Below are 20,944 nucleotides of genomic sequence, written 5' to 3' on the forward strand. Positions count from 1 at the left end.
TGCAAATTTAATTTTAATAATTTATGTACGGAGAGCCAAAATGAGACATGCATTAATTCAAAAACTTTTAGAAATTAAATAAAAAAACAAGATTAATTGAAATGAAAGTAAGGAGTGACATTAAAACTTAAAACGAATGGAAATTACTCCGTATATGAAAGGGGCTTTTCCTCCTCGACACCCCGCTCCTTGCACTAAAGTTTGATTCTTTCTCGCAACTCTACTTTTTAAAACAATAAAAAACTTTTGCGCAAAGAGCGGGGTGTCGAGGAGGAAAAGCCCCTTTCATATACGGAGTAATTTCTGTTCGTTTTAAGTTTTAATGTCGCTCCTTACTTTCATTTCAAAAAACTTGTTGTTTTTATTAAATGCCATTTAGAAGATAATAAGTTGATCTGTGGTCATTAAACAAATTACCCTTAAATTTTTAAAATACGCTTAAAATGAAGTCAGGAGGGCTCCCTGCTTGAATGAACCTCTAAATAATGAGTTAGACAATGATGCTTGTTCTTTTTTAGCTAAAAGTTAATGCAGAAGTTTGCAGGCGTTAATTTTGATCGCTTGGATCTTTAACTGAATTAAATAAAAAAAAGGATTATTTTAAACTGAAAGTAAGGACCGACATTAAAACTTAAGACCTAATTATTTCGTTTATAAAAGGGGCTTTCCCCTCCTCAACGCCCCGCTCTTTACGTAGAAGTTTTAATTTTTTAAAAAGTAGAACTGTAACAAAGAGTCAAACTTAAGGGTAAAGAGCGTTCGTTTTTGGAGTTTCGTTTTTTTTTATCAAGCCTGGTCAGAACGCTCGTTAGAACGAACTGTTTGACTATAGTAGACTTAAACAATTTAGTTTAATATCTAATATTTATATTAAAAAACTTAAAATAAAGAATTTGGATAAATTTTTATCTCCAATTTGTCCAAATGTGTTTCCATTTTGTCCATTTCTGAAAGTATCATTCAGCTAACTCAACTGCTTTCCATCATAGCAAGAAGTGTCTAGACGGCAATTTTACCCTTCAATTTATATTTTCATAATATACCCTTCCCTGTCATTTTGATAGTATGTGCCTCATCAAAGACAAACTCTTGGGGCCCTGGGTTAGACAAGATTTTTATATCAGAAAAAGCAACGGCCATCACAAGTCGAAATTTGCATTTCGAAATGATGCATAAGCATAAAGTTTGAGAGTAGACTCGAAAAAAGTTTGTTTTGATCTTTGCTTAAGAGTTAGTTGTGTAACTAAGTCTTCACAAGAAATTCTCAAAATTCTAAAGAAATGTATTGCCTGAAGATTCGTCTCATTTTCTTATCCAGGAAACCAATATGTGGGTAGCTAAATGTCCGTTGCAATCGGCCTAGTTTTTGTGGTAATGTTTTAAAATAAAGTGTTCTCTAAAAGCTCCCCTAAAATTAAGATGTTATTTCGCCTAAAAAAGCTAAAATTTTAGTTTTGCTTGTTAAAACTATTTTAACTGAAGTAAATGAAGCAAAGGTGGTAATGAGTTTTCTTTAAAAAATTACTTTGCGCTTAAAAAAATATTTTTACTGTAAATAATTACGTTTATTATTATTATTTATCCATATTCTTTATATTTATTTTTAAGACCCGAACCTTAATATAGTACATTTTTACACTTCGCTTTACGTCTTCCTACGAGAAGTCCTTCAAATTTATGTGGTTGTCCCATCTATCTCTTAACTTTCTTTCATTTAGAGGAATATTTTTGTATAAAAAATTATTTGTTATAAATTATTATCATAGTTATAAATTATTTATATATTATTCATACGTAAATTTATGTATCTATATTATTTACATTTGATATTATTTATCTATATTATAAATAATAATATTTTTAGAAACAACAAGTTAATTTTCACTTTATTTTAAAAGAAAAATACCTGCTTTTACTTAATTTTCATTACTTAAAACTATTAGTCCAACACATTACTTTCGTCCATCCTTCATCTCTGCCTTTATCTGAGTGATTGGCATAAGACCTCATTACCATATATATAAGATTTAGTCTTCCTTTTTCAGCTTTAATTATGGGGTTTACTGAGAGTCTTCAAGATGTTGCACTGGAAGAAAAGAAATCACTAACATATTAAATGGTCAGAAATTACTAAATATCAGAAATAACATGTATACCAAAGGAGTCACTAATTATATATATATATATATATATATATATATATATATATATATATATATATATATATATATATATATATATATATATATATATATATATATATATATAGCAATCACTAAAATATTAGGAGGCACAAGAATTGGATACATTAGTTTTAAACATATAACAAGGCTATAACACCTTTTTTTTTTTTTTTTAAATCTCATTTGAGTATTAAATATAAAATTTTGTTTCAATTGAAAGTAAGGAGCAACATTAAAACTTAAAACGAACAGAAATTATCACTTATATAAGGGGATTACCCATTCATCCACATCTAGCTCTTTACGCTATAGTATTTTAGTTCTTTTAAAAACGTTTCTTATTGTTCTAATTAAACAAGACCGTGTTTCAGGAGTTGTTCTTCAAAAATTGGGACACGATTCGAGCTTTAACGTAAAGAGTGAGGTGTCGAGGAGGGGGGAGCCTCTAGGATATAAGAAATAATTTTTGTTCGTTTTAAGTTTTAAGGTTGCTTTATACTTTCAGTTGAAAAAAAGTGTGATTTTAATTTCTTAAGAAAAACATTTATTTAATTTCTGATCGTTTTTTAGACAATGCTAGGAAATCTGGCTCCACCTCCGCCAAAAAATCCCTCCTTCCACAGATATATCCCTTAGACAATTCACTCCTGGTGAAAATTTACCACGGACAATTACCCTTAAAATGTCCACGTGTAAATGTGAGTCCGCAAAATGAAGGCAAGACATAAGAAGAATTTGGTATAGAAATTTTGACGATTTCCGTCAGTGTAAACATTCCACTGAAAAATTCACCTCCTGGAAATTTTCTTTTCCATAGAAATTTCTCCCTGTGGAAAATCCTCTCAGAAGAAAATTCTTCCCCCTCCCCAGCCCAAAAATACATGCACACTTCACAGTAACGATACTATACGTAAATAATGGGTAAATTTTTTAACTGGAAGTCCTTTCCCCAGGGGCTATGGGGCCCGTGTTATCTCACAAATCTGTAGTAGATTTGCTTTTCAACTATGCTGAACAAAATGGCTATCTGAAAATTTTTATCGGACTATTTTAAGAAAAAAAGGGCATTAGAGGAGGCCTAGTTGTACTCCAATCTTTTTAGTCATCTTAATGGCACTAGAATTTTTAATTCCTGTTTGAATGAGCCTTCTTTCGGTATCCTAGGACCACTGGGTCGATACGATCACCCCTGTGAAAAAAAAAACCCAGAAAGTTAACAAACAAAAACACATTCATTATCTTTCTTCTGGCAAAAAAACACAAAATTCCACATTTCAAACAGTTCGTAGTAAGGAACTGTAAGTAAGAAGTGACCAGACTTAATAGTGTAAGAAGTGACCAGACTTAATAGTAACCGAAACTATAAAAAATGGACTGCCAATAGATGCATCAAAAGAATCATATTTGTATGCTGATTTGAAATATATAAGTTTCATCAAGTTTAGTCTTACCCATAGAAAGTTACAAGTCTGAATCTAAAAGCAGTAGAATCTTAATGAAATTCACGCTATCGGATTCAGTATATCACAAAACCCCACTTCAAAGGTTTTCAAGCTCCTATCTGGAAAAACGCGTAATTTTGTATTTTTTCCAGAAGAAAGATCACGGATGCGTGTTTATTTGATTTTTTTGTGTTTTTTTTCCCATGGATGGTCGAATAGACCCAGCGGTCCTAGAAGGTCTCAAGAGGGCTCATTTGAACGGAAATTAAAATTTCTAATGCTCCTTTTCAGTGACCAAAACATTGGAGGGCAACTAGGCACCCTCCCACGCTCATTCTTCTCAGAGTCACTAGATTAAAATTATGAGATAGCCATTTTGTTCAGAATAGTGGAAAATTTTTTTAATTATGTCTCTGTGGACGACTTAGTCCCGAGCAGTGCCCGAGGGAAGGGCTACAAGTTATCAACTTCGCTTACATATAGTATTGGTTATTAGGAAGTTTGCAGATGTTTTCATATTTTTTCTGGTGGGGGTGGCTGGTGGGGGGGGGTTCGAGGGCTGCGTGGGAGAATCTTCCTGTGGAAGAATTTAACAGGAGGCGGGAAGAGAAATTTCTATGAAGGGAGCGCTGGTTTTCCCAGCATTATTTAAAAAAGATCAGAAATCAAATAATTTTTTTCAACTGAAAGTAAGGAGCAGCATATAAACTGAAAACGAACAGAAATTATTACAAATATGAGGGGGTTCATCTTCCCCCTTCCATACATCGCTCTTTACGCTAAATTTTTTTTAGCAATTTCAAAAGAGCTATTTCTTCACACTAAAGGGCCTTTGTGATTCAGGGATCATTCCTAAGGAATTAGAGCAAAATTTGAACTTTAGCGTAAAGAGCGAGTTATTGAAAAGGGGGCAAACCCCCTCATAAACGTAATAGCTTTTATGTGACTGTTTAAGCCGTTGATCTTTCGTTACAGCCCCTTTATAAACATAGTAAATACTTTTGGCTTTATATGGTGAGATTTTCATATTGGGAGGGTAGTTTCTGGAGGTGAACTTTACAGAAGAAGTTTTACGCAGGGGAAACTTTGCCATTTTTCGTTCTTGTCCACTTGGATTTAAATAATCGCTGGGTAGCCTACTGTAGCTGACTAACATTAGCTTTAAAAATAATGTTTAAACTGTATTTTAGAGGGATCCAAGTTTAAAATGGAAAGTTCTCTAAATGTGTCTGAATTCATGAACAATTCTCTAAGGACTATTCAGGGTCTAATTATACTGCAAAGAAATTCCTAAATCCTATTGCGATAAATGTAGGAATAGTATTTTCTGCTCTGGAAGGATAATTAGTAGAGAAACGCCGAGTAAACATTTTCGAGCTGTCGTAGGGAGCTTTTATGCTTTTATATACTAGAAAGTAAGAATAAGATGAGGGGATTATGCATTCCGTTTCTTTTGTGGAAATAATAATGATGAGTAAGGCTTCTCACTCTGTTCTATAAGGGAATTATCGATGAGCTTGGATACTTAAAGACTCAAGATTGACTTAAGCTGTTGCTAGTTGAGCTGTTCAGAGAGGGGGGCACATTGCCCCAAGTGTCATGGCCTTGTTGCTTCTTCTGAGGGTTGCCTTTTTTGATCAAATTTTTAACTTTGATTCGAATTTTTGATTATATTCGAGATGGGACGGGGAGGGGCTGCTGTAATTAATTTTTCTTCGAGCAATACCAACCCTCGGATTAGGTCTGGTTGCTAGTTTTCTGTTGCATTTTTATTTGGTTGAGGAGTTAAGTTGGATCATATACATCCTTCCCAGCAGGGTGTGGCATTAGTTATATTCTACTGGGTATGGTCAAAGGTTACAGGGCATGACCTATATGGGATTGTTATTATTTTTTCGTGGGTGGACAGGCAGTAAGTAAGGTATTTTGGCAGTAAAGGCAGTGAATAAGCTCTTTTGAATGTATCATAGGATTCACGATGATAAAAATAGGATGATAGAATTTAAATTTAAGCAAAGCAATTGTCAGGCCGGAAATAGTTCTAATAAGAAATGTTATAAGGCAATGAAACATATTTATATGCCCTTAGGGACTTCTGGCCTAAGTCACCCAGAGCTTGAAAACGTAATTCTAGAGTGCACAAACCAGTCTCATTGCCCATGATTTACAATGCTGAGCAGCTGCATACTGACTAAAAAAAATATGAAGAAAAAGCATAAAACTGAAAATTAGGTCTGCTGGGTTATGGTAACTTTTGCCTAATTTGAGTAATATTGGTTATTATTTATGCACGGTAAATGTTTTCTTGACCGTCATGAGTGTGTTTTTTCATGGACGTTCATCCATAAGAGCGTCAAAAATTGCAAACCCTTGTCCAAGGACGTCCAAAGGATTAGTTTAACATTTTTATGGTTAATGTGGTTTATTTTATATTTATCCACATTGTTTTGCTGCCATCTTCAGTATTTGCCATAAATACGTTTTTGGTCGGTTTGTTTTGGTTCTCAATTCCTGTTTAAGCAGGGTTATCTATTCCTGCTCTTCCTACTGTTCATTCCCACATTTCTTAAAAGTTACATGAAGCTAATTCTTTTGCCCGTACGTGGCTGACTAATATTTAGAATTTCATCTATTTACTAGTAGGTCTACAGCCATTACTGATTAAGGCTTTGTCACATTCAATTCTTAGTATGTTTAAGCTCAATCAATAATTTTTGGCTGAGTAAAAAGAAGAAAGCTTATTCATCAATTATCGTCCTAGAAAAAAGGAGCGATGCATAATCAAATAATCTTACTCTAAGGACTCTATTAAAGGGCTGTTCACGACGTGATGTAGGTGTATACAACTCCTTGCCTCTGACCCTATCTCCGCATTCTGCCCCTTTAAATGTAACCCTCTCCCTCCTGGCTCCAATTGGTTAAACGACTGCGCCACTGGTCTTGCCACTAGCGTCGTTCCCATGGGTATACATAAAGCATTATAATGCTTTATGTATTATAATGCTTTATGTACCTGTTTTTCTATCATACAAGAGCTGCTGACGACATTTCGGAAGTGTTTACTAGGCGTTTGTACACTAATTGTCCCTCAAGAACAAAAGAACCGCATCACATATTTATCGCATTACCATTCAAGAGTTCCTCAAAGGTATAATTGGACTGTAGAAAATCTATTGTAAATGATTCTCTAACTTGGACAGAGAAAGCTGATTGGACAAAAGTCTTGGTTGACGCTTGAACTTTTCTTTTCAGCAATTATTCAGAGTACTTTGACAGTCAAGTTGTCATTTTGAAACAACATTTTCTTTTAGTAAATAATTACTTGGATGCATTCAATTTATTTTCGAGTGCTATTCTAGTTTCTAATATGCAACAGGTTTACAAAATAGTTGAGACAAAATTTAGAATGTCGTTGCACATCAAAACGAAAAGGTGTATCTCATATTTTTCTAGTTTTACAGGAGGGCTAAAATAATCTCTTTAAAGCTCTATTTCCAATAATTTAATCGTCAAATTGAATTAAGAATTAAGAAAATGACAATGAGGAACATTATTCCCAAAAATCAGAGAAGCTCTGGAAATTGCTAAAAATAAACCAGTCATCAATAAAGACAATGGTGAGATCCACATTAGCAAAAATTGGGTGCCCATCACCCATAGACTGAAACATCACAAAAAAACTCCATCCCTCTCCTACAGGCCTAGCCTTATTAAGCTCTACTAGGATAGCGGCCATCAATGCCTTTACCAAAATTTGGGCCATGTCAAAACAATAATTCCAGGTTCGGCTCATTATTACTGTTGTTCAGTGTTTCTAGTTCTATTTATTTAGTGGTTTTATTTTCTGGCAAGAGATTTGAATTCGAACCTGATGATGACAGGCACAGGGTCCTGTCGAAATTATCGTTTAAAAAAAAATCAATTACGTGACATCCATAGTTTAGGTAAGCTTATTACCATCTAAGATTATTATGAATAAGAGTCAGGTTTGCCTCAGAGAATATAAGTTCAAATGGGAAAGCCCGTTCTTTGGTAGGGCTCCTAAAATCTTTTAATACCACGCAAAAAGATCCGAAATAATGTTTTAAGGATGATAGTGTTAGAATTCTGGATGAAGATATTTGATGTAGCTCAACTCATGTTTTCTATAATCGAGTCCTAAATCCTTCTTCTGACGATGCTTCTGTACTTGTAGAAACTTTTGCTAAGACAAAATGACAAACATATAATAATGTTGTAACGCTCAGATCACTCACATGAGGAGTATCCTATTCTGAGAACATGGGCAGAGACCGTATTTTCACTTGGATTGGCCTTATGAGGGATGTAATCGCTGATAACGTGTCTGTCATTTACTACAATTGAGCTTTTATTGCATTCACTTTTCGACGCTTCTTTACTTATGATAAATTCCAGTTATTTTGAATCCTTTGAAGTTATACAAAACGTTACATAAAAAAGAAGTTGAAACATAGCCTCACACAAAAGTTTGCAATACAGACGTCCAATGGGACGTCTTTGAATGGGGTACTTTTGCCCTTTTTTCTACATTTGTTTCTAAAATTGTTTCATGAATGTCTCTTGTTAAAAGCAAGATTATTGCAAAAATTGTATCTTTACAAAAAAATTCGAGAGAATTATATGTACTTTTTGAAATAATCATATATTTTATAGTCATTAAATGTCAGCTTTAATCACACGATAGTTTAATAAATATTGATTAATACACATGGATTGACCGTCAGAATTAACCAGTCAGCTAGTAAATATGGCAACACTGTCTTGCAAGATATACCGCCATCATAAAAAACGTCTTAAATGGTTTTGATTGTTTAATTTTCTTTATAGTTTTAGTTAGTTAGTATTTAGTTAGTTAATTAGTTGGTTTTATTTAGTTTTGCCTTTTAACCAACTCCATTCTTTAACATAGGGAGATAGGCCTGTTGGACTGTTCATCAGGCCGGAAGTTTTTATTGGCCTGGTGCCATGATCGATGTCATAAGAAATCAGATCATTGTTTTTCGACTTTTAGTTATAGGAGACAACTTGGAGAGCAATTGTGAGGTCTTTTCTACTAATTTCCCATTTAGAATACAAGAACTCTCTGACACATCTATCAACTTGCATTCCAGCATTCTTTAAGATTATAATTGAGCCTTGGGAATCACCAGACAATTATGTTCTTTGTTCTGTAAAGGGAAGGCACAAAGAAAATATTCCCTGGCTCTGTTGTGTCTAGCGTTTCGTTATTGTTTGAAAATTCTAAAGAAGAAAACTCCAAAGAATTTTATATCTAAAATTGAATTATAAGGAGTTGTTATTCTAGCGATTCACGTTTTAGGATCATTTAAGGTTACGATCGAGCCTTGTGATTCTTACTAGGTCAATTTTTTTTCAGTCGTTTCTAATTTTTTTGAATTCTTAAATGAAAACTCTTTAAAGAAAATGTTTCAAGAAAAATTTAGGTGTATCAATTTGCACTCTAGAGTTAGTTAAAACCACAGATTATCTGTGGGGAACGCCAGTTTTATTTTTATGCTTGCAAAAAAAAAAATTGGAGAAGAACACTTCCCTATTTGTATTAGAGAGAGAGAGAGATAGAGAGGTTTATTATCAAATACAAGGCAACACAAAATACAATTCAAAATTGAATTACAATACACTTAATTCCCCTCGAAAGGCTCCGTGGCCAGGGATACGAGGTGGATAAAAAAAATACAAGAAACAACTACAATATAAGTAATATATATAAGAGGGATACAATATAAGCAACAACTAGAAAAAAAACCATAGAGACTATACCTGAGGCCTGGGAGTGAAGCGCAGAGAAGACAACTACACAACATGAACAGAACACAGGGGACAACAACTCCTCAAAGGAAAAAAAATTATAAACATAACCACAACTTTGGCAAAAGCAGATTGATAAACATATTAACGGATATAATTTAGTTGTTCTTCTTCCTCTTGTTAAAGAGATGGATCGGAAACCAAAAAACCACTCCTAACCTATTGATTTTTTTGAGAAATTACAAAACAAATTCTACAAAATGTAATTATAAAAAACTTTTTTGTTGAAGCGATTGACTTTATTAGCTTAATTTAAGACTTTAATCAAGCCTTGTGATTCTCCAAAGACATCCAATCTATCTTGTAAAAAAGACTTAAGGTAAAATGATCTTTATTCGTTTCTAATTTTGTATATTTTTCTGAAACCTCATGAGAAAATTCTTAGAATTTCTTTAATAAGAAGTAGAGATTTGTATTGTAGCACCACTTAGATTGTAGCACCACACATAGCACCACTACAGAACGCCAGAAAAATTCATTCTATGCTTAGGGTGTACTATATATAAGATAGGCAGAAGAACGCTTTCTGACTCATATTAGAAACATAGCTACCAAGGCTGTATTCAGGGGTAGTTGAACCCCATGGGTTTTGAACCCCTCCCCCCTGAAAAATTTTTTCAACCCTTAAAAACGTAGCAAAATTGAATATATTTTTTTGATGGGCTTCTAAAGTTTTTTGGTATCCCCCTTCAAACAAAAATCCAAAGCTCGTTTTGGAAACCCACAATAAACTTATAAACGTATATAATTTAATTTTTCGTTCTTCCCCCATTAAGGGAAAGGATCTGAACCTCACAAAACACCCCTAGCCACGTTACTGAGTTACATCTAATAGCTGTAAAATGTTTGATACGTCATAAGAACAAAATTTGCTCAAAGAAAAATATACTCATTCTTAGACACTGAAAAATATATTTACCCCTCCCCTAATAGAATCTTGTAAACTGAAGCCATGGTGTAATACTTATAATTTTTTTATTATTAAAATTCAATTTGAGTCTTTGTGGGCGTCCAAAGCAGCAATTGAGAAACGGCAATATATCCAGAAACTTCCCAAAAATAACACTGCCTTTTCCAATTCCACTAACTAAAAGTGGCATAAGTGACCACTACCCAATAAATATTCAAAACAAAATTAAAAAGAATTCTTACACTGCTGAATTTTTTTTAACTTACTTAGAAGAATGTTAGTTTTTCTAAAATTGCTGACACATTTAAGAAATTTGATTATATTTTTATTCACAATTATTTGGACAAAGTGAATTTGGCTAGCCCACGGAAGTTTATGATTAATTTAATTTCGATAAGTCAGTGGCTTTCTAATGTAGTGAACGCTATGGAACGGGTTTTTAATTTCAGTTCCCGTAGAATTCGTTTTTGAGAAGGAAAATTTGGAAATAGTTAAAACTTCTGAAATATAATTGCAGAATCAATAGGGGATTGAAACATGTGCTATGGAATGTGTCTAAACTTTAGTTCTTGTTGATTTTTTTTTTTTTTTTAGATATAAATTGAGATGTAACAAAAATTTCTAGAGTAAAATATAAAACCAGCTCTTTTCGTTTTTATGCTCTTTTTTAAATATCGTTTTGAATTTCTTAGATAATTTCTAATTTTCTACTATCTTTGTATTTTCGATGAATTCTCAAAAGTCTCTTCCAATTTATCAATTTTCTTTATCTTTTTTTAACCTAAAAAAAGATGGCTTTTCAAATAAGTGCATTCTTTGCTTTGCAAGGGAAACCTTTGAATCGATAGAAAATTCTTGATTTGTTTTATGGATTGTTCGATTTCAACAAAATTTTAACAATGAAATAAGAATTCATCTCTTAGTGAAAATTCACCAACAACATCAAGCCTTTTTCAGTTTGATAATAATCAAATATTAAGTCTAAAAAGCCTTTTCCCGAGTACAAAACAGCTTTTATTTGCAGCACGTAAGATAGACATTCAAACAAGGTGCCAAAACGAAACAAAATAAACCAAGCGTATTTTGCTTTCCATTCCAGAAAATGCTCCAAACGTTCATTTCTTTCCCTTGAATCAGCTAGTAGCAACATTGCAGAGCCACTCTTGTGCAGAAAAAAGGACATCTACAATTTGTATACCTGGCAGCTCTGAATTCTGAACCTAATATAGATTTAACCTTCGTGACAAGAGACTTTTGTTACACTCCAAACTTTGTAAACTATTAAATAGAAAAATAAATTCCAATTGAAAGTAAGGAAAAATATTAAAACGAACAGAAATTGTTCCATATGTGGGGGGAGGGGATCTTCCCCTCAATCCCTTGCTCGTCACACTGGAGTTTTTAATTGCTTTGAAAAACTTCTTATTTCAAGTCAATAGAAATTGTGTTTCAGCAGTCGCTGTTTAAGAATTGAGACAAATGGTTAAACTTTATTGTAAAGAGTGAGGAGTTGATAAGAGAGTAGCCCCCTCATGCTTAATAATTTCAGTTATATAACAGTAATAAATTCAGTAATAATTTCAATTGTATTTAATAATTTCTCCTGAAGCTTTAATATTAGTCCTTACTTTTAGTTGAAAAAAATACTTTTTATACCTAAATTCTGATCGTTTTCAAATCATGGTCAGGCCTAACGAAGACTTGATGTAGGGTACCGGCCCATGAACCCCAGATTTCTTGCTGCTAAATTTCATGCATCAATAACTGCAAATTTATTGCTAGTTACCCCCTTTTTCCGTTTCTCTTTTTAGGAATTAATACGTTGGATTGTAAATATAATTTATGACAACATTAATATTAAGTAATTTTCAGCAAATAGTACTTTTTAATAAGTTTTTCATAATATTTTTACAAAAGAATTTCAATCAGACGGAAAGTGTTTTTTTTTGTTCATATGGATGGAAATCTTACATGACGTTTGGTCTTCTGTGCAGCTGAAGCCATCGCAACCTTAACAGTAGGGTTCTCTGATATTTAAATCCATAAATCCAATAGGTGTATTTAATTACATTGAAACATTGTACATAAATAGAAAAAGAGATATATTACCATTAAAATTGCTGGAAGTAAGAAAGTTTCGCAATAAAATAGCCGTTCCAAGAAATTTTCTGGCTATGCTTATGATGCACCACATCGCCTTTTCCACCTCTATGTCACCAGGCACAATGTTATACTTTTATGTTAAATGTTATTGGTGTGAATGTTATACCCTTCTGCTCTATAGAAATAATTTGTTAGAATGGTACCATCATATCCCGCCTAGAACCAATAATGAAGCCGAAAACAAAACTTCATTTCGGAATCAAGGGGGAATCAATAAGGTATCAATACCCTCCTTCCCAAACAGCACTATATTTAAATGAACGGTCAAAGAGAGTTTGGATATTTGGGCTTTAAAATGTACTCTCTCTGATGTCTGCCCCTCCCCTTGGAGGATGGAGTCTCAAGAGTTGTAATAAACCCCATTTTGTAATTTGCATATTCGGAAAACGTTAGTCACGTCTCCTTGATGGCAAGTAAGTGGTGCCAATTCACAAAAATGTAAAGGGGGTGAGTATTTTGTTCGATTTTAAAATGAGGAAGCAAAAATGTATTGTTCAAAATCCACGAAAATTTACCGGAATCGTGGTTTTCAAGCGTCCCCATTCGGCACCCCCTGAAAGCTAAATCTTTTGCTCGACGTTTTTTCGTTTGAATGATAAGTATAGGTGTTTTCTTCTCCCCAATTAATAAGAAATTTTGAAGTTTACAGCCTCTTTTTTGTGCCAATTCACAAAAATGTAAAGGGGGTGAGTATTTTGTTCGATTTTAAAGTGAGGAAGCAAAGACGTATTGTTCAAAATCCGCGAAAATTTACCGGAATCGTAGTTTTCAAGCGTCTCCATTCGGCACCCCTGAAAGCTAAATCTTTTGCTCGACGTTTTTTTGTTTGAAAGATAAGTATAGGTGTTTTCTTCTCCAGAATTAATAAGAAATTTTGAAGTTTACAGCCTCTTTTTTGTCCGAAATTATTTTGGTCTCAGAACTGTTAACTAAGCAATTCACTTTTCATAAGAAAATCAAAAATTGATGTTTTTGTTTCATCAAATGTATGATATTTTAAACATTTTTCGGTAAAGGACTGTAAACAGGCTGATGAGCGACTTGGCTCAATAGCAACCGAAACTCTGGAAACCAGAATTGAAAAGCAGAAGGGGAAACAACCCCCAAGAGTCAATGAATGTCTTTAAAAATTGCACCATAATATAATATCAATCGATACCACTATATAGGTTTCCAGATTTCATCAGCAAAAAGGTAGAATTTTATATTTTTTTTGCTAGAAGAGAGATCACGAATACGTTTTTTATTTCTTTTTTTTAAATTGTCCTTCACAGGGGTGATTGTGTCTAACCAATGGTCCTAGATAACCGGGAAAGGGCTCATTTGATCGGAAATTAAAAGTTTTTATACCCTTTTTAAGGAACTGAAAACATTGGAGTGAAACTACACCCCTCTCACGTCATTTTCTCTAAATTCATCCGATCAAAATTTTGAGATAGCCATTTTGTTCATCATAGTCGAAACGTCCAATAACTGCGCCTTTGGGGATGACATTACCCCCAAGGCCCTTGGGGGAAGAGATTCATGTTATGAAATTTGCCCATTGTTTGCATACAGTATTTTTTATTGGGGTAGCGGCAGGAAAAAAAGAAATACTTGCAAGTATAAAGACATTTTTTTTTGGGGGGGGGATTTATTGAAGATAGATTTTCTATGGGAAAGGTTTCTCATTGAGAGTGAAGTTCCTGGGGATAGACTTTACAGGGGAAGCTTTACACTGGCGAAATTCTCCAGAACTCCTATACGAAATGTGTTTATTTGTCTTACTTTCTTGTTAGTGGCACCATTTTTTCTGTGGAGATACTCTAGAGGAAGTTTCCGGGGAACTTATCAGCAGAGTTGGGACGATCTAAGGGGTCTTTCTGTGGTGGGGATTCTCCAAGAGGGGAAATTTCTGTAAAAGCAATTTTCTACTGGTGGAGGAGGGAGGATTCTGGGAGAAATTTTCCCAGAGGAGGATTTCCGGCATGATTCGAAAAACAATCAGAAATCAAAGTTCCTTTCAAATTAAAGTGTCCCAAGAAGAACTTTCTTGGGTGCAATTTTTCGCAAGAAATGCTCCGGGGTAATTTTTCTAGCGGGAGGGGTGATTTTGCGTGGGATGAGCTTTCCATTGAGCGATTTCTTTGGGAAACGCAATTTCTCAAGGAGGGGTAGCCCGATTTCCTGGAATTATTTGAAAAAGATCGGAAATTAAATTTTTTAAATGAATTTTTTAACTTAAAGAAAGGAGCAGCATGACAACTTATAACGAAAAGAAATTATTACGTATATAAGGAAGATCCTCCCCCCTTTCAATACCTTACTCTTTACGTAAAACGTTTGAGTTTTGGTCCATATTCTTCAAAAACGACTCCTCGAACACAAGGACCATTTAATTGGAAAAATAATCAGCTTTTTCGATTGTTCTAAAACACATTAGCGTGAGTAGCTAGGTATTGAGGAGGGAGCAACACTCCTCGTATGCATAACTATTTTGTCCGTTTTAAGCTTACAAAATTTAGTAGGTAATGCATTCAAAATCATACGGTAGCGTGGTTGTTGTATTCAAAATATTTGTTCAATCTGTCAAAGTAAAAAAAATAAATTAGTTCTGTCGACTTCGTCAAAGTCTTCCACTTACATCAATGATTTTTTTTTCACAGTGGGTTTGAGCTTTTGTGCAAGATCTGGGACTAATTGAAGAAGGTAAAGTTTGTTTAAAAATTATCATAAGGTAATCTGTTAAAATCAGATTTTGTACTCAACTCATGTTATACCTGTTGGCTTTACTCTAAATATTACTTTTTAGGATGTGTGTCCTTGGTACTAGGTTACTCTCAGCTGAAGGGTCCGGAAATTGTACAAAAGCAGAGGGCTCTGAACTATGGAATATTTTCTGCAAACACGTGCGAATAGTGGTCAACAATCGAGTTGAAGATTCTTTTGAATGTGATCCATATTTTGAGCAAAATGAAGTGAAATTGGTATCAGGGATCAAAGGCATTGAAAGTGGCGTCTTTTTAGGTAAGGTCATAATTCTGATATATATAGTAAAAGTTCATCACACTTAGAGCCTCCGAGATCGAAATAGCGACTTTCTGGATAAACTACAGTTTATATTAGAGGTTAGAGTCTAAGAGGTGACAGGAATCCAAATCATCAACTATGGTATAAATTATCAACTATGATAAGTTTTATGGCAACTTCAATGGTGCGTATATGGTAAAACTCGACTATGAGTTATAAATCCTAGTAGATATACAAATTCTTGCGGATACAAGAATTTAAAGGTTTCAAAATTGGCGTTGTTCCGAGTCAGTTTACAATTTTACCGGTACAGTTGACTATCGGGTATCAAGAATTAATACTACCAAAATTGATATCTTTTTGGGTAAATTTAAATCGTTTTTAGAGAGCAAAAGTTTATCTAGTGCTGACATCGATAATAGAAAAAGCTATATTTGATCTTGGTATGTTTCAATAGTAATTAGTAATAAAATATATCAATCACTGGTTCTCACAAAAATTGGGCATTCTATACCCTATACACTGGTGTCTGTACCCTGGTCATTGCTCTTTTGTATTTAAACCCGAGAGAGTAGCATGCTAATTTTGGGACTCAAAGTATCTAAAATCAGATAGAATTTTGCTAATTCTGGTATACCCATTGATAACCTAGAAACAACACAAATCAAACAACTGTATCTTTCTGTATAACTCGTATAAGGTAGAGTGGCCGCTGATGCTTTCTACCGAAAATGAGTGTTTGATCATTATGACTTGGAATTTTATTTGTTCTCATTATGATCAAAGAGTAACTCTTAACTCTTGCGTGAGAGAGGATAGAGAAGGAACAGGAGGGTTATTTTGTAACTTCAGAGTGACTATAAACAAAAGACAAATGTTAATACAAACAATGTGTAATTTTATATAATTTAAAATTGAGTTTGCTTCTCTACAAAATTATATTGACAATTGAGGCCCTGGCAATGTATGTGGACGAGTTTTGTAACACTCAGTTCATAAAAGGTTGCCACCAATGATTTGAAAGGAGTTAGGACGGTTTAAACGATTTATAGACCAAAAAGATGCATTGCTTATAAAGCAGTAACAAAATTTACTGCAAATTCTTATCGTGAAACTCTGCTACGATGAAGAAGAGGGATGCTTACTTTTAGAGTTATTCTGATACATGACTGCCTGTTCTCATAGCGTTTGTGTAAACCAATGGCTCTTAAAGAATTTAAATCGTACATATTTAAATATATACCATGTAGTACCCGCCAAGCATCAAGCGATTTGCCTCTTTTCTCGTGAATTGGCTAAGCGGCTTCAGATGAAGCACTTAAGAAAGGATGACAATGCCCTTCCACACAGTGATCGTGTAAACCAATGGCTCCTAAAGCAATATACATTGGACATATTTGAATACATACCATATTATACCGACCAAGCGTCGAGTGACTTGCCTCTTTTCTGTGAATTGGTGAAGTGACTTGAGAGGAAGCACGTCTAAGCAAATAAGAAGATCGGAGACACCACCACACTCAATTCAAATCATTGCTGGTGATACTTCATGAAGAAGGCAATAAAAAGCTTGTTTACAGAGAGTTCAAATGTCTCGATCATTAAGGTGACGTTGCTAAGAAGTAGCCATCAGTATACATTATTTCTGATAATTTTTTTTTATTCATTCGTCTTTCTCCAAGAGGCAGCAGAATATTAAAAAAAGAAGCTATTTAGATCAAAAAAGAATTTTTCCCTATTCTCTTCTGTATTTACTACCGAATTCTGTTTTCCACACGTAACTTCTTTAAAAAATAATCTTCCCTGCATTCTCTAATGATGTTCCCTGTATGTTGCTACACATTACTTCATTTCATTTACTGAATATCAAAATTAGTAGTGCTATGTTAGTTTGCTGTTTCAAGAATCTTCACTCGATAGCATTTAGACCCTATCAGGCCGAAACCGCTGTCCAATGACACAAATGGCAGATATCACAACCTTTCTATAAATTATCATCCCAGTGAACCCTCCACCGACAATTTGGCCTCCTGTGATCAACCTTGGTCAATAAAACAACACAACAACAACAAAAAATGACAATTAAACCTACACACGTGATTTCGGCAAAAAACATCTGATTTCGGGAAAAAACATACATTATTACGTATATGAGAGGGTTACTCCTCCACAACACTTATTGTTCTAATTAAACCAACATGGTGTTTCAGGAGTCTTTCTTACAAAATTGGGACGGAATTCAAACTTTAGCATAAAGAGTGAGCTATTGTGAAGGAGTAACTCTCTCATATACGTAATAGTTTCAGTTCTTTTATAGCTTATATGTTCCACCTTACTTACTGTTGAAAAAAAATCCTTTGTTTATTTAATTTCTGATCGTTTTTTAAATAATACCAGGAACTCTGACTAATCCTCCTTGGAAAACTCCCTCCTCCCCAAGGGCTTATTCTCTGGACAATTCAATCAAGGTGAAAATTTACCCCGGACAGTTACCATTAAAGTCTCCACGCGTAAAATTGAGATGGAAAAGAGAAAGCAAAACATAAGAAGAATTTCGCATAAATTTATCGTATGATCGGCGAATTTTTTAACTTAGCTTAAAGATCTATCCCCAGGGGCTGTGGGAGGGTTATGATATCCCCAAGGGCATAGCTAGTCGGCCTTTCAACTATGCTCAACAAAATGGCTGTCTCAAAGTTTTATCGGATATGCTGAATCTGATGGTGCAATTTACATTAAAATTATATTACTTTTAGTGGGTGCCCCCCCCCCCTTTTTCAAAATCAGGCTAATGTTCTCAGGCTCTTAACCTTCGATGGGTAAGATTAAACTTTAGAACTTTTTAGGACTTATATATTTGAAACCAGCATAAAACCTCGATTATTTGATGTATGTTTTCGTATCAAAATTCTGTTTTTTAGACTTTCGGTTACTATTGATTCGGGTCACTCTTTATTTACAGTTCGTTACTACGTACTTTTTGATATGTCATTATTAGGTGGTTGTTAATGTGATTCAGTAAATCTGTAATAGAATCTTGTCCTGTAGTGGTGCGCTGTAATTATCCCAGCTTGGCAAAACGGGACCGAGAGTTTGAACCCAGCTGCAGCTGAGTTCAAAACTGATCTGCAAAGCAAAGCTGCTGCAGCTGAGCCCTGCAGAATCTTGCAGGGCTTTGAGTCAGATTCCAGTGATGAGTTGATTTGAAACTTTCTCCAGATTAATCAAAACAAAAAGAAGAAGAAAATTATTTCTCTCTATGTCTTTGATTGCTTATTCATCTGTAACTCAGTATCTTTTGCGGACGGCTTAGCCGGGTCATCAATCTTTTGAAAGAAAAGAGATGAATTTGGATCATTCTAGAAAAAGAGGATATATCCGGGTTAGAAAGTCCAAAGGATTACTAGTTTTTTCTTTATTTCCACTTAGCGACCAGAGCAACAAAGAAGAACTAATTTTCTAATTATTGGATCCTTCTAAAATAAAATCGTATTAGAAAGCAGTGGAAGCTGTTGAGTAGAAAAAACAAAGATCAGCTACCTGTTTAAAGCGATATTTATTTCGCTGCAAATGGACGGATAGAGGAAGATTTCAACTTCAGAATAGAAATGACAAGAGTATTTTTAAGGTTCTTTTCAACAGGAGATAAACCAAGTCCAGGGGGAAGTGACATGATCCCTTCTTTATATTTCATTTCTGTCTTTCATTTTTAAGAGTTGAAAGGATGAATAACCTTTACTGCATTCTTTTTGATAGTTATTAAGTGAGTAACTTTTAAATTTTCCGAAAATTATGATTTTATCAAACAGTTCGTGGTAACGAACTGTAGTAAGGAGCGACCCGGCTCAATAGTAACCAAAACTCTAAAACATTGAATGTTGATATCAATAGCTACATCAAAAGAATCGCATTTTAATGCTATGATTTTAAATATATAAGTTTCATCAAGTTTAGTCTAACCCATCAAAAGTTACGAGCCTGATAAAATTTGCATTATTTAAGAAAATAGGGGGAAACACCCCTTAAAAGTCGTAGAATCTTAACGAAAATGACACCATCAGATTCAGCGTATCAGAGGACCCTACTGTAGAAGTTTCAAGCTCCTATCTACAAAAATGTGGAATTTTGTAATTTTTTTTTACCAGAAGACAAATCACGGGTGCGTGTTTATTTGTTTTTTTTTTAATTTTTTTTTCCCAGGGGTCATCGTATCGACCAAGTGGTCCTAGAATATCGCAAGAGGGCTCATTCTAACGGATATGAAAAGTTCTAGTGCCCTTTTTAATTGACCAACAAATTGGAGGGCATCTAGGCCCCCTCCCACGCTCATTTTTTCCCCAATGTCAACGGATCAAAATTTTGAGATAGCCATTTTGTTGAACATAGTCGAAAACCATAAAAACTATGTTTTTGGGGATGACTTACTCCCCCACAATCCCTGGGGGAGGGGCTGCAAGTTACAAACTTTGACCAGTGTTTACATATAGTAATGGTTATTGGGTAGTGTAGAGACGTTTTCAGGGGGATTTTATTTTGTTCGGGGGTGGAGCTGAGGGGAGGGGGCTATGTTAGAGAATCTTTCCTTGGAGGAAAACGTCTTGGGGGAAGAAAATTCAATGAAAAGGGCGCAGGATTTTCTAGTTTTACTATAAGAAAACAAAGAAAAATAAACATGAAAACTTTTTTTCAAATGAAAGGAAGGAGTAGCATTGAAACTTAAAACGAACAGAGATTATTACGCATATGAGGGGTTCTAAAAATACTTTAGCATAAAGAGCGAGATATTTAGGAGGAGATAAATACATCGCTCTTTATGCTAAAGTGTATTTAGTAATTTCAACTATTTATTCTACGGCCTTTCTGATTCAGGGGTCATTCTTAAAGAATTGGGACAAAACTTACGATTCAGTGCAAAGAGCGAGGTATTAACAAGGGTACAAACCCCCTCGTATACATAATAAAAATATAAGATTATGAAAGTTGTTACGTAAGTTAATTCTTAAGTTACGTATATTTTTTACTAATAAAAACGTTCGTTAAAAATTAAAAGTTCTAGTTGCCTTTTTAAGTAACAGAAAAATTGGAGGGCAACTAGGCCTCTTTCTCCACCCCTTATTTCTCAAAATCGTCTGATCAAAACTAAGAGAAAGCAATTTAGCCAAAAAAAGAATTAATATACAAATTTCATTTTAATAGTTTATGTGCGGAGAGCCAAAACCGAGCATGCATTATTCAAAAACGTTCAGAAATTAAATTTAAAAAAATAATTTTTTTTAGCTGAAAGTAAGGAGCGACATTAAAACTTAAAACGAACAGAAATTACTCCTTATATGAAATGGGTTGTCCCCTCCGCAATCCCTCACTCTTTACGCTAAAGTTTGACTCTT

General features: G+C 34.1%; 1 protein-coding gene across 1 annotated transcript in view; it reads left to right on the top strand.

Moving 5' to 3' along the window:
• LOC136028534 (solute carrier family 12 member 6-like) overlaps nt 1–20,944 on the top strand; it is a 236,358-nt gene that overhangs the window by 106,793 nt on the left and 108,621 nt on the right. Inside the window, 1 exon segment of the mRNA XM_065706380.1 lies at nt 15,340–15,554. Coding sequence (XP_065562452.1) covers nt 15,340–15,554 — 215 coding nt within the window.

Source organism: Artemia franciscana, chromosome 6 (genome assembly GCF_032884065.1).
Source record: "Artemia franciscana chromosome 6, ASM3288406v1, whole genome shotgun sequence".
Taxonomy (NCBI): Eukaryota; Metazoa; Arthropoda; class Branchiopoda; order Anostraca; family Artemiidae; genus Artemia; species Artemia franciscana.